The sequence below is a fragment of the Dipodomys spectabilis genome, unplaced genomic scaffold (assembly GCF_019054845.1).
Source record: "Dipodomys spectabilis isolate Male_0828 unplaced genomic scaffold, ASM1905484v1 ptg000024l, whole genome shotgun sequence".
Classification (NCBI taxonomy): Eukaryota; Metazoa; Chordata; class Mammalia; order Rodentia; family Heteromyidae; genus Dipodomys; species Dipodomys spectabilis.
The window spans coordinates 6,055,277-6,068,355 of NW_024870701.1; the positions used below are offsets into that span (position 1 = coordinate 6,055,277).

The 13,079-nt window shown below is 37.0% G+C and overlaps 1 protein-coding gene across 3 annotated transcripts in view; it reads right to left on the bottom strand.

Annotated features, from left to right (window-relative positions):
• Osbpl1a (oxysterol binding protein like 1A) overlaps positions 1–13,079 on the bottom strand; it is a 244,204-nt gene that overhangs the window by 121,613 nt on the left and 109,512 nt on the right. For all 3 annotated transcript variants that reach the window (XM_042675295.1, XM_042675297.1, XM_042675296.1), the window contains exon 15: positions 4,532–4,638. In XM_042675295.1, the coding sequence (XP_042531229.1) occupies positions 4,532–4,638 (107 nt within the window). The remainder of the gene's footprint in view (positions 1–4,531; positions 4,639–13,079) is intronic.

Here is a 13,079-nt window from a genome sequence, read left to right on the forward strand (position 1 = left end):
CACCCAATGTATTTACTTGTAAGTTCATACCTAAATCTAGCTTCAATGTATAAGGGAAAACATGGATCCTTTGTCTCTCTGGGCCTGACTTATTTCAGTTAATTATTTCCAGGTCCTTCCATTTTTTAATTTTAACAAATATTACAATATAATTCTTTCTAATGAATGGGTAAAATTCATATATATATACACACACACACACATATATATCTTATATTTTCTTGATCCACTCATTCATTGAGGAGAATCTGGGCTGATTCCATATCTTGACTACAGTGAATAGTTCTGCAATAAACATGTTTGTTCTTGTGGCTTTACTGTATCGTGGTTTGCAATCTTTTGGGTAAATGCCTAGGAGTGGAATTGCTGGATCACAGAGTAAATATATATACATATATATTATATTACATATATATTATATAAATGTATATTATATATTTTTGGGGGGGTTGTCAGTCATCGGTTTGAATTCAGGACCTGGGCACGATCCCTGAGCTTTTCTGCTCGAGGCTAGTGCTCTACAATTTGAACCATAGCACCACTTCCAGTTTTCTGGTGGTTAATTGGAGATAAGAGTATCACAGACTTTCCTGCCAGGACTGGCTTTGAACCCTGATCCTCAGCTCTCAGCCTTCTGAATAGCTAGGATTCCAGACTTGAGCTGTCAGACACACAGACTCATGTGACCCTTTCTAAGGATTTGTGTGCTGTGAGCTTTCTATTTGCTGGTGAACGAGGAGAACGCTCCCCCATAACATTGTCAAAGGTCAGGGTACCCAGCTGCAGCCTCCAGGATAGAATGAGGAAGGTGCTTTCTCTATCTGGGCGAAGGTCTGGATGCCTGGCCGTGACCTTGTTGGAATACATGGGGAAAGTGCCCAAGTAATTAATTCTGTAGAATGATGCCTCGTTATCCCCTCTTGCACCTTGCTTGCTCTTTATAATCACATGGAACTGCTTCATCTTTGATGACAACAATTAAATCTTCCTGCTCACTGACTAAAGGTTGTTAACTCTCATTGTCTGGATCCCTGGAAAACTGTTTAAGGTTAACTTTCTGTCTCATGTGACTGCCCCATGACTGAAGATTCATTTGCTATGCCCCTATGCTGCATATAACCATATGATGTTTTAATAAACTTTGTCCATACCCTCATGGTATGGTCTACTTTCTGCCTACCAGGTCTCGCTGTGTCAACAGCAACAGCGAGCCACTGTTTAATTTTTTGGGGAACCTCTCCACTGCTTTCTATGATGGTTGAACAAGTTTACATTCCCATCAACATATATGAGGGTTCCCTTTTGGCTGCATCCTCAACCAGCATTTGTTATTAGGCCTGAAGACCAGTGGGACAGAAGACCCAAAATAAACATACAGACATATAGCCATTTAATATTTAATAAGGGAGCCAAAAACATAGGATGGAAGAAAGCAAAACTAGACATTTCTACATGTAGAAAACAAACCAAATCCTTACATATCACCTTGCACAATCATCAATTCAAAATGGATTATTAAAGATGTCAGTGTAAGATCTTAAGCCATTAAACTATTGCAGGAAAGAGCAGGGGAAACATTAGGGCTGCCGGGCACAGGCTGCAACTTTCTGAGTAAAGATCCAGAAAATTGAAGAAAAACTTGATAAATGGGACTGCATCAAACTAAAAAGTTTCTACATGGCAAAGGAGAGAGCCAATAAACCAAAAAGCCTATGGAATGGAAGATTTTGGCCAGCTATACTAATCAGACAATGGTTTAATATCCATGATATACAGAGAAAAAAATTTAAACCCTCAAAAAGCCAACAATCCAAAGGGGAAAAGCAAAAGAAGGGATGACATCATCCAAAAAAAAAAAAAAAAAGAAATGTACTCATTACATGACTTATGAAATGGTAACCCCTCTGCACAACATGTTAGCAACACTAAAAATTTTTTTAAAAATTAATAAACTGGCTAATAAGCTAAAGAGTCTTCTCAGAAGAAGTAGTAATAATGGCCAATCACATATGAAGAAATGCTCAATACCTCTGGCCATAAAGGAAGCACAAATCAAAACAACTCTGAGATTTTACCTCACCTCAGTTAGAATGGCAATATCAAAAACAATTTCTTAAAGTTGGAAACATGAAATGCCAGTTACTAAATAAACACTGCACTCCATATAGTATGCTACATACTTCTATACACATTATTCATCTGTATAAAATGTATCCCTACATTCAACTCTGAAGCTTTTTACTTTCATTTTATAGAAACTTGTCCCCTAGTAGACTGAGACCATGGCTCCTAACAAAATTCCCTATAGTCTGTTTTATTTGAAAAATGAAGACAAATAATGCCAAGTATTCCATTGTTACTGAAAGAATAAGGATTAGACCCACACACAATCTCATCAAACAAGATAAACAATGATAAAGATACAAAAGTTCCAAAAGTTCCAAAAGACACCAGCGGAAGAGAGGGATTATATGCCTTAATTACATAAGATCCTACAGTAATAACTGTTAACTTTTATTCATAGGTACTATAATGTAGAGCATTTTGGCTACATTATTGAATTTAATCCTCATGATCAAGAAGCTAAATGAGGTTAGTAGTCTTACCTTTAAGCTAAGAGAGAAATTTTAGATGGTTTGTAAGCAGGTTTAAAACAATTATACATCTCTTGAAATTATACATACAAGTATAACATTTTCACCATAATCTTAAAACCATATATCCCTAGAACAAAGAAAGGTATCGATACATCTAACAGTACCAAGAAGAAATAAGAAATCTGTTTTTACAATGTGATAATTATTATGTGAATCCAGTGATTTTGTAATGTATTAATTACAAAAATATCCTAAAATGCTGTCATATTATTCAGGTGTATTTATAACACTGAATCATCCATCACTTAAACACACTAGTACAGGAAATCCACGAGCCACCAAAACTAGAAATACTGGAGGATTTTAAACAGCCTTAGGGGCTGGGAAGGTGGCTCAGTGGTAGAGCGCTTGCCTTGCATGCGTGAGGCCCTGGGTTCGATTCCCTAGCACCACATAGGCAAAAAGAAAAAAATGCCGGAAGTGGTGCTGTGGTTCAAGTGGTAGAGCGCTAGCCTTGATCTGAAGAGCTGAGGGACAGCACCCAGGCCCAGAATTCAGGCCCACGACCAGACCAAAAAAAACAAAACAAAACAATAAACAGCCTTAGAAGAATCAAGCACTTAAAATGCTTAACAATAATAGCATTCTGCTGAAAATGTTCTCAAAGTTTGTTTTAAATGAGTACAGATTAATATTTCCATATTTTCTTGTCCTTCAAATAAATGTGTATATAGAATTTGTGGCACACAAATCAAATGCAGCATTTCAAAAATTCTGTATGAATTTATAAGACTTCCATTTTAATCTTGAAAAAATTAAGTTTTAGATCTGTAGGTCTTTATATATAAAATCTCCAAACACTAATTGCTCATACCTCTAATGCTATTCAGGAAGCTGGGATCTAAGAATCACAGTTCAAGACTATCCCTGGCAGGGATATCTTATCTCCATTTAAGCACCAAAAAGGTAGAAGTGGAGCTGTGGCTTCAGAGGTAAAGCACTAGCCTTAAGCAAACTACTCAGGGACAGCACCCATGCCCTGAGTTCAAGCCCCGTGTCCAACAGAAAAAAAAAATCAATTGTAAGGAAAAAAATTTGATATCTTAATAAAAAAATTGAAGATTAAACACACTCACAAATTGAATGGAAAAAGAAATGGAAGAGAAGGCCTACTGCCATTTGGCTTACATTAAAATCATGAAAATGAAAGAAAAAGGAGGGAAAAAGACAGAACAAGAGAAACACTAATTCAGGCAGCCAAAAACACCTTTTAGTCCTGAAAAAAAAATCCTAATGTGTACACATACTTCTCTTACTCAAATTTTGAGAAGTAAGGATTGGGTGGGGCGGGGGGGAGGCTGGGAAGGGAGGTGAAGGGTAAACAAAGGAGGAGGCTGCAATGCTTGGTAAGATATGTATGCATTATCCTGCCCATGTAATTGTAACCCCTCTGTACAGTATGTTCTCAAATAAAATAAAATAAAATTAATTAAAAAAAAAATTTTGAGAAGTAAATGTCACATTATTGAATAAAAGGAGAATAAAGGGGAAATAAGTGAACATTTCTTCCAACAAGTTCAAGATACATAGTTAAGTATACAAATGCTTTAATTTCTAAATGTAAATATTAAATTAAAGCCCTCTGTATGATGTTTTCATGTCTCTTGAATTGTCACAATCACCTTGAGTAATTCACCGGTAATTTGTTAAATGTACTTGTTAAATACGGTTGCATCAATAAGCTGAAAGAGGTCAATACAGGCTATTATTCACAGTGATCCTGCTTAATAAACATAAATTTCTTCTGAGTTCTGTCAAGAAATAAAGATTTCTTTTACTTATATTTTTCTACTGTTAACAACTAAAGGAGAATGAATTAGATGAACAAGCATGTAACATCCAAACAATTAAAAATTGAATTGGAAACGACCTACCCCTTCTTGCTTAGTGAAGATATTAAGGCAATCACTCAAAGCTACACAAGTCTCTCTAGAAGCTTCAGAAACAACTTCAACTTTCTGAAGAAATGATGGAAGCATTTCTATAAATAAGAACAGAACATAAATGAGTGGGATTTTAATAAATTTTAAAGACCGTAAGAACATTTTAATCATTTATATTTATATATCTATGTTTATGTATGTATGTATTTATGTGGTAGGGAGATTTGAACTTCAGAGTCTTACAGTCTCAAAAAAGGTTCTGTAACACTTGAGCTTTAATCCCAGGCCTAATATAATATTTTTGGGCGGTTGTGGGACTTGAACTCTGGCCCTGGGCACTATCCCTCAACTCTTCAGCTCAAGGCAGTGCTCTACCACTTGAGCCACAGTGCCACTTCCAGTTTTCTGTTGGTTTGTTGGAGATAAGAATCTCAAGCCTGGCGTCCAAGGCTCACACCTGTAATCCTAGGAGGCTGAGATTTGATCAGGGTTCAAAGTCAGCGGGGCAGGAATATCTGTGAGACTCTTATCTCCAATTAACCACCAGAAAACTGAAAGTGGCACTGTGGCTCAAGTGGTAGAACACTTGCCTTGAGCTGAAGAGCTCAGGGACAGCCCCCAGGCCCAGAGTTCAAGACTCACGACTGACAAAAAAAAAAAAGGTCTCATGGACTATCTGCCTGGCTTTTTAAACACTGATTCTCAGTAGCTAGGATTACAGACGTGAGCCACTGGAACTCAGCCAAAAAAATATTTTTTATATCAACTTCATGCTGTCTCAAGCAAAGGATATAAATAGCATGCTTTTTCAGAAGCATAATCAGGGCACAAGAGGAGGTACAAAGGATGAAGCTTGTTCTTACAACACATTACATCCTACAGAGCTAAGACTAAAAGCAGTTTGTAACAATCATTATGTTTGAAAAAAAGCAGTTAAGATTGACAGTACTACTTAAAAGACATTAACATTTCCTTTCTTGATGTTCTATACTACATAAGTAAACTTATTCAAAAGCAAACTGCTAAAAGGAGAAAAAAAATCCAAAGTTGATGTGGGACTAACATATCTGAAAGAGGAATTAATTCAACTTTCTCTAGTTTTTACTTTGACATATGTAGTTCTTTTCACTATCAAAACTGTATCCTTGTGGAAGCCCAAAGAACAAAGAAAAGGCAGTATCCATAACTGTTCCCTCAAATCAAAGTTTTAAGCTATTTACCCATTAAAAACAGAAAACAGTTTACATTCCCACCAACAGTGTAGTATCATTCCCTTTTGGCCACATCCCTGCCAGCATTGTTATTGTTAAGTTTTCTTGATAATGGCCATTCTAACTGGGGTGAGGTGGAATATCTCAATGTTGTTTTGATTTGCCTTTATGGCCAGACATTTTTCATTTGTCTTTGGGCCAGTCTTATTTCTTCTTCAGAGAAGTCTCTCTTTAAGTCTTTAGCCCACTTATTGATAGGATTGTTAAGGATTTAGTTTTGTTTTTGTTTTTGCAGGAAGGAGGTTAGTTTTTTGAGCTCCAAGTATATTTTAGATATGAGGCCCTTGTCTGACGTATAGGTAGTAAAGATCTCCCAATCTGTGGACTTTCTATTTATCCTGCTAGTTGTATTCTTTGCCATGCAGAAACTCTTCAGTTTAACACAATCCCATTTATCAACCCATTCTTTGATCTGTTGCATTTCTAGATCTTTATTTAGGAAGTTTCGACCTATGCCAAGGAGCTCTAGTGTTTCCCCTATTCCTTCCCGCAGTATTTTCAGGGTATACGGTCTTACATGGAAGTCTTTGATCCATTTGAAATTGATTTTTGTGCAGGGTGATATATAAAGATCTAACTTCAGTTTTCTACACGAGTATAGCCAATTCTTCCAGCACCACTGAAGAGGCTGTCTTTCTTCCATCCCGTGTTTTTGGCTCCCTTATTGAATATTAGGTGGCTATAAGTCTGTGGGTTTATTTCTGGGTCTTCAATTCTAGTCCACTGGTCTTCAAGCCTGTTCTTGTGCCAGTACCAAGCTGTCTTTGTAATAGTTTGAAGTTTGGTACTGTATTGTTATACTTCCATCACTGTTCTTCCTGATAAGAATTGATTTTGCTATTTGGTGTCTTCTATTATTTCATATGAATGCTTGGATTGCTTCTTCTATATCACTGAAGAATGCTGTTGGTATATTGGTGGGTATTGAATTGAATTTGTAGATAGCTTTGGCAGTACTGCCATTCTCACCATGCTAATCGTCCCAATCCAGGAGCATGGGAGGTTTTCCACTTCCTTAAATCTGCTTTGATTTCCTATTTCAAGTTTTTAAAGTTTTCATCATACAGGCCCTTCACATCTTTTGTTAAATTAATTCCTAGTAGTGGCGCTGTAGCTCAAGTGGTAGAGCGCTTGCCTTGAGCTGAAGAGCTGAGGGACAGCGCCCAGGCCCAGAGTTCAAGCCCCACGACTGACAAAAAAAAAAAAAAAAATTAATTCCTAGTCATTTTTTTGAGGCTATTACAAAAGGAGTTAATTTCCTGATTTCAGCCTGACTTTTCTCATTGTTAGCATACAGAAAAGCTATTGATTTTTGTGGGTTAATTTTATACCCTGCTACTTTGCCAAAGTTTCAGAACAACTCAAGAATCTTGGTAGAGGAATGTATGAGGTTCTTTAAATACAGGACCATGTCATCTGCTAAGAGGGAGAGTTTTACTTCTTTCCCTATTTGGAAGCAGTATGGACGTTCCTCAAAAAACTAAATATAGACCTTCCCTACGATCCAGCAATCCCACTCCTGGGCATTTATCCAAATGACCAGCCCATAGAAATGCAAAACCAGCACAACTATGTTTGCTGCAGTATTATTTACCATAGCTAAGATATGGAATCAACACAAATGCCCCTTGGTGGATGAATGGATCAAGAAAATGTGGTATATCTACACAGTGGAATTCTGTGCTTCCACCAGAAAGAATGACATTGCCCCATTCATAAGGAAATGGAAAGACTTGGAAAAAATTATAAATAAGCCAGACAAAGAAACATAGGCTGCATGGTTTCCCTCATTTGTAATAACTTGAATATGACTATAAATCTATAAGTTAATCCAATGATAGTAATAAAAAAAAATTACACTTGGACACGATATTTAAACAGCACCATAAGCATTCCACAGTGAGAACAAAGGAGTATATTCTTAGGAAAGGATCCCAATAGCTCAATACCTATGTGTATCTGACCATCTAAAATGATACTGTCAGGCGCTGGCAGGTGCCAGTGGCTCACGCCTGTAAGCCTAGCTACTAAGGAGGCTGAGATCTGAAGATCAGATCTCGAGCAGGAAAGTCCATGAGACTCTTATCTCCAGTAACCACCAGAAAACCAGAAGTGGCACTGTGACTCAAGTGGTAGAGCACTTGCCTTGAGCTAAAAAGCTCAGGGACAGCACTCAGGCCCAGAGTGCTTATCAAAATAAACTCCAAGATTTTGTATTGTATTATTTACAGTTATTTCTTTTTTTTCCTTTAGTTTATTCCCTGTTGGCACTGTTTTTTATTTCTGTACCCTTTGTCTTGTATATAAGTTTATCTGATTTGGAGAAGGGAAGGGGAATCATAGAAATGGTGGGACAAAGGGAAAACCAATTCAACAGTGATGTTGGAAATGAACTGTACAACTTAGGGGTGGGGGGGAGAAGTGGGGTGGGAGTGGGAGAAAATGTTCAAAAGAAAAGTACTCATTACCTTACTTTTGTAACTATAACCCCTCTATACATTACCTTTACAATAAAAAATAGGAAAAAAAAATAAGGACAAGGCCATGATTGTTTGTGTAGGCCTGCAATTCCAGCTATTTTGGAGGTAAAAGTAGGATTGCTGCTTAAGGCCAACCCAGGCAAAAGTGGTATTAATTCAACTTGAAAAATAAATAAAGGAAAAAGGGCTGCGACTGATGGCTCATGATAAGAGTATCTAACAAGCACAAAGGCCTTGAGTTCAAATCCTTGTACTACCAAAACAGAACAAAACACAAAAATGAGAAAAATGTGAGATTCATAAAAGAGAAGTATATTTGACTTAATAGTTTAACTTTTTTGCTAATTCCACCTTAAGATCATTTAATTTGTCCCTCCATCAAAAATCTTGACATTCAAGAAAGCACTCCTACACTGGGCGTAGGTGGACCACACCGGTAATCCGAGCTACTCAGGAGGCTGAGATCTGAGGATCATAGTTCAAAGCCAGACCAGGCAGGAAAGTCCATGACACTCATCTCCAATAAACCACTAGAAAACCAGAAGTGACGCTGTGGCTTCAGTGGTAGAGCACTTGCCTTGAGCTTAAGAGCTGAGGGACGGCACCCAGGCCCAGAGTTCAAGCTCCACAACCGCTCCCCCCCCCCAAAAAAAAAACCAAAAATCTAAAACAACAACAAAAAAGCACTCCTCCAAAATATAAAGGAGAAAGACAAACCTAGCAATCTTTGTATTTCAAATAATCTTTATTTACTTAAAACAACATTCTTACAACATTAGAAAGATCAATAAAGACAAGCAATCAAGTACCAATACCAAATACCAATAATTTGTAAAAATTGGGCCACACTACACGGATTCCATCAAGCTGCAAAGATTTTCAGGTGAGAAAGGGAATGATGATTAAAGGGAGAATAAAGTATCTGACTGTCAGTCAATATACAAGATCTCAAAGCAAATCTACCAAAAACACATAGGACATGATTTCTCTTCATTCTTTTGAAGAGATAATAAATATTAACCTCTAGTCTTTTAAAAAACTTTCTATATTGATATGGTTTAAGCAAACAAAAGTCCTCTTCGGAAAAATTATTTATCAAAACATGAGCAGGTCATGTCTGTAATCCTAGTTACTCAGGAGACTAAGCTCTGAGGATCACAGTTCAAAGCCAGCCTGGACAAGAAAGTCTGTGAGACTCATATCTCCAATAAACTACTCAGAAAAAGCCAGAAGTGATGCTATGGCTCAAGTGGTAGAGAGCTAACCTTGAGCATGAAGAGGTTCAGGGACTGTGACTAGGTCCTGAGTTCAAACCCCAGGATGGGGATTAAAAAAAAAAAGCCCACAAAAAACATTAAAAGCAAGGAAAAAAGTCTGTGATTGAAGGAATATTCTTTCCTCTTTATCAGGGTATGTAGACAGTGCCAGTGTCAGTGATTCCTAATAAACGCAAATAGTGGAAAACTAGTATATTATAAAGTAAATTTGACTTTACATACTTTACCTTCTGAGTTTTTGATACACATTATGAAGATTTATTCTCTACTTGGTTGCTAACTAGGAAAAGACAGTACCATATGGTAGATGCCATGTGACTTAAATAGTACCTTAACAGATGTTACATAGAGCTGTGGACTGAGAACTGTGAGAAAGTTTACAAGAAAGAATAGACACAGCCTCATTCTTCCATAATTTTTCTGAGTAATCTAGTAATTTTCCACTAGATAAAAGATCTATTATTTTGTTATTATATTTCCACAATATTGTCTGTTTTAGGTAAGTTATACTTAAACAGTATTTGTCCAAATACATGGTTAGGAATACTTAAATGTGCTTAAGCAAAACTGATTCTATATGCTTTCAATATACATGCATGTATATGTTTAATTTCTATGAAAATGTATATGTTTAATTTTAGAAGGTTTAATTTCTATGACAATATAATATTAAAACAAGACCTTTGAAATAAATGTTAACACTTACACAGTGGCATTGCTTAGGAACTGATGGACCTTGGCAAATGACACTGTGATACAATACAACAAGGAAATTCAGTTCACAATGCAATGCTTTCAAATCATGATATTTGCATACCATTATATAAAAAGAAAAAAATGCTAAAGGTCCACAAAAGAGTGACCAAAACATGGGTAAGCAGTTAATACTTAGAGACTAAGTATGAATAAATGAGACCAGTATGGTACTTCAGTTGGCTTACTATAAAAATCTGTTAATTTTGAGGAAAAAAACTCTTTTTTGCACTAAAAATATTTTTGAAGTAATGAAAGCTGCTAGATCATATTGAAAAGCTTAACTTTGGATATATATAAAAAGCTCACAGTCTGTCATTTTTCATGATTACTCAGTACAATTTTTAATTGGGAAAGTTTAAGAGCAGTAGAAAAGCACTTCTGTATGTGTGCTTGTGCGTGCGTGCGTGCATGTGTGTGTGTGTGTGTGTGTGTGTATCTACACACACATGCCAGTAATGGGAGGCTTCAACTCAGGGCCTAGTTGCTGTCCCTAAGCTTTTTTTCTCCCAGCTAGTGCTCTACCACTTGAGCTGCAGCTCCCCTTCTGGCTTTTTGAAGATATGTTTTGTGAACTTTTCCTACAGGTGTGAGCCATCATGACACTGAGCTTTTCCACTGTTCTTAAATCTTTCATACAACAAACCAAACCCTAACATTGACAACCTTTGTTGTCTTCCTAACATAGAAAAAGTCCATAATTCTCAGTCTAAAATTACATGGAATCTGTTTCAGCCTGCTTTTCCTGGATATTTGTTTACCTAGAAATAGCCAACTACTTTCTTTTAAATCTTTGTTCAAATTGTTCCTTCTTCCCTAGATACTGGAAATAATTATATTCAAAAGTTTCCATCATTTAACAACTGAAAATATCTATCTTAAGGCCTATCTAGGTTCATTTGCCATCCTTCCTGTGAAGACTTCTTTAGATAATCACTGTGGGATATGGCCACTGTCCTGCATTTCAACGCAGTCAATGCACTTGTAACCAAGAACATGGAGCATCTTTGTGTCAACATGAGGGATCAAAAAACCAGTTTGCCTACAAAAACAACATATGCAGAATATCAGATGTCAAAAGAATGTGGATTGGTTTTAAAAAACAATAATACAACTATAACCCAATGAAGCAAAATGTTTAGATAAAAAGTTACAGCTAATACTCCCTCAATAAAGGAATTAAAGATCTGCCCAATTAGAGAAAAGTAAATCCAGAAAAGAGAAGATAAAAATCTAGGCCATTGGGCTGGGAAGGTGGCTCAGTGGTAGAGCGCTTGCCTTGCATGTATGAGGCCCTGGGTTCGATTCCTCAGCACCACATAAGCAAAAAGAAAAAAAGCCTAAAGTGGTGCTGTGGCTCAAGTGGTAGAGCACTAGCCTTGAGCTGAAGAGCTGAGGGACAGCACCCAGGGCTAGAGTTCAGGTCCCACGACCGGACCCCCCCAAAAAAACAAAAAAATCTATGCATTAACTAGAGGATCCCTATTTACAAGAATATAAAACATGAAAAATGTTCCAGAATTCTGATTTCTTCCCATGGTTTTAGGTATCTTGTTTTGTTTCTAATATGTCTAATTTTATTTTATATATATATATATATATATATATATTTTTTTTTTTTTTTTTTTTTTTTTACTGACTTGATAGGACTACTTTCACCTAAGTTAGTAAGTTACAAGTTTATTAAGCTAGGTAAGTAGGTCATTTATGTCATGTGTCCTGTTCTATAATTAGATGTTGAAATAATGAGACAAAAATCCTGCCCTGATAACACTTATATTCTAGTGGGAGAGACACGATTAACTGCACACACATATGTTCCTAACAAGGAAACCTAATAAGTAACAAAAGAAAAATGAAGGTAGTAGGACAGCATGAACTGAGGGAGGCTAAAATTTTAGAGAAGATGGGGTATCAGTAAAGAATCTGGCAAGCAAGAGCTGGTTCACTTGTATTCAAAGGCTGAGGATTTATTTATTTATTTATTTATTTTGTCGGTCGTGAGTCTTGAACTCTGGGCCTGGGCGCTGTCCCTCAGCTCTTCAGCTCAAGGCGAGCGCTCTACCACTTGAGCTACAGCGCCACTTCTGGTTTTCTGGTGGTTTATTGGAGATAGGAGTCTCAAGGTCTTTCCTGCCCGGGCTGGCTTTGAACCGCGATCCTCAGATCTCAGCCTCCTGAGTAGCTAGGATTACAGGCGTGAGCCACCAGCGCCCGGCAAGGCTGAGGATTTAAAAAGGAGATTGCTCCCAAAGGTAAAGAAGATTATGAAATTAACTGAATGGCATACAGAATGGTTACCACCCAGCATCCGCAGGAAAAAGGGGAGGGCACAATGTTGCTAGGATCTACAAGAACTGGAGACAAAGAATGAGGCCATTGGCCAGATGGAGCAAGTTAACAGGCTGCATGGTTAAACCACAGCACAGAAGAGTTAGTACTAGGTGTAGTAGACACCTTTATAGACAGGAAAACCTTGCTATTCTACTAAAGAATGATAACTTGACTTGGAAATTGTTTTTCTTTTATTTCAGCTGATTCTTTGGAGAAATAAGAACCAGACGAAATTAGCAAGTCAATATACCTTATTCTTCTCAGGCGAGTGAGCAAAACTAAATAATGCTATATTCTCTAGTTGGAACAGAAATGTACCTACAACAGCCTTATCTTTTGTTTTTGTATGATGATACAAGAATTTTAACTCGAGGCTTCATGCTTGCTATCCAGATGTTCTACTGCTTCAGACATATCCCCATCT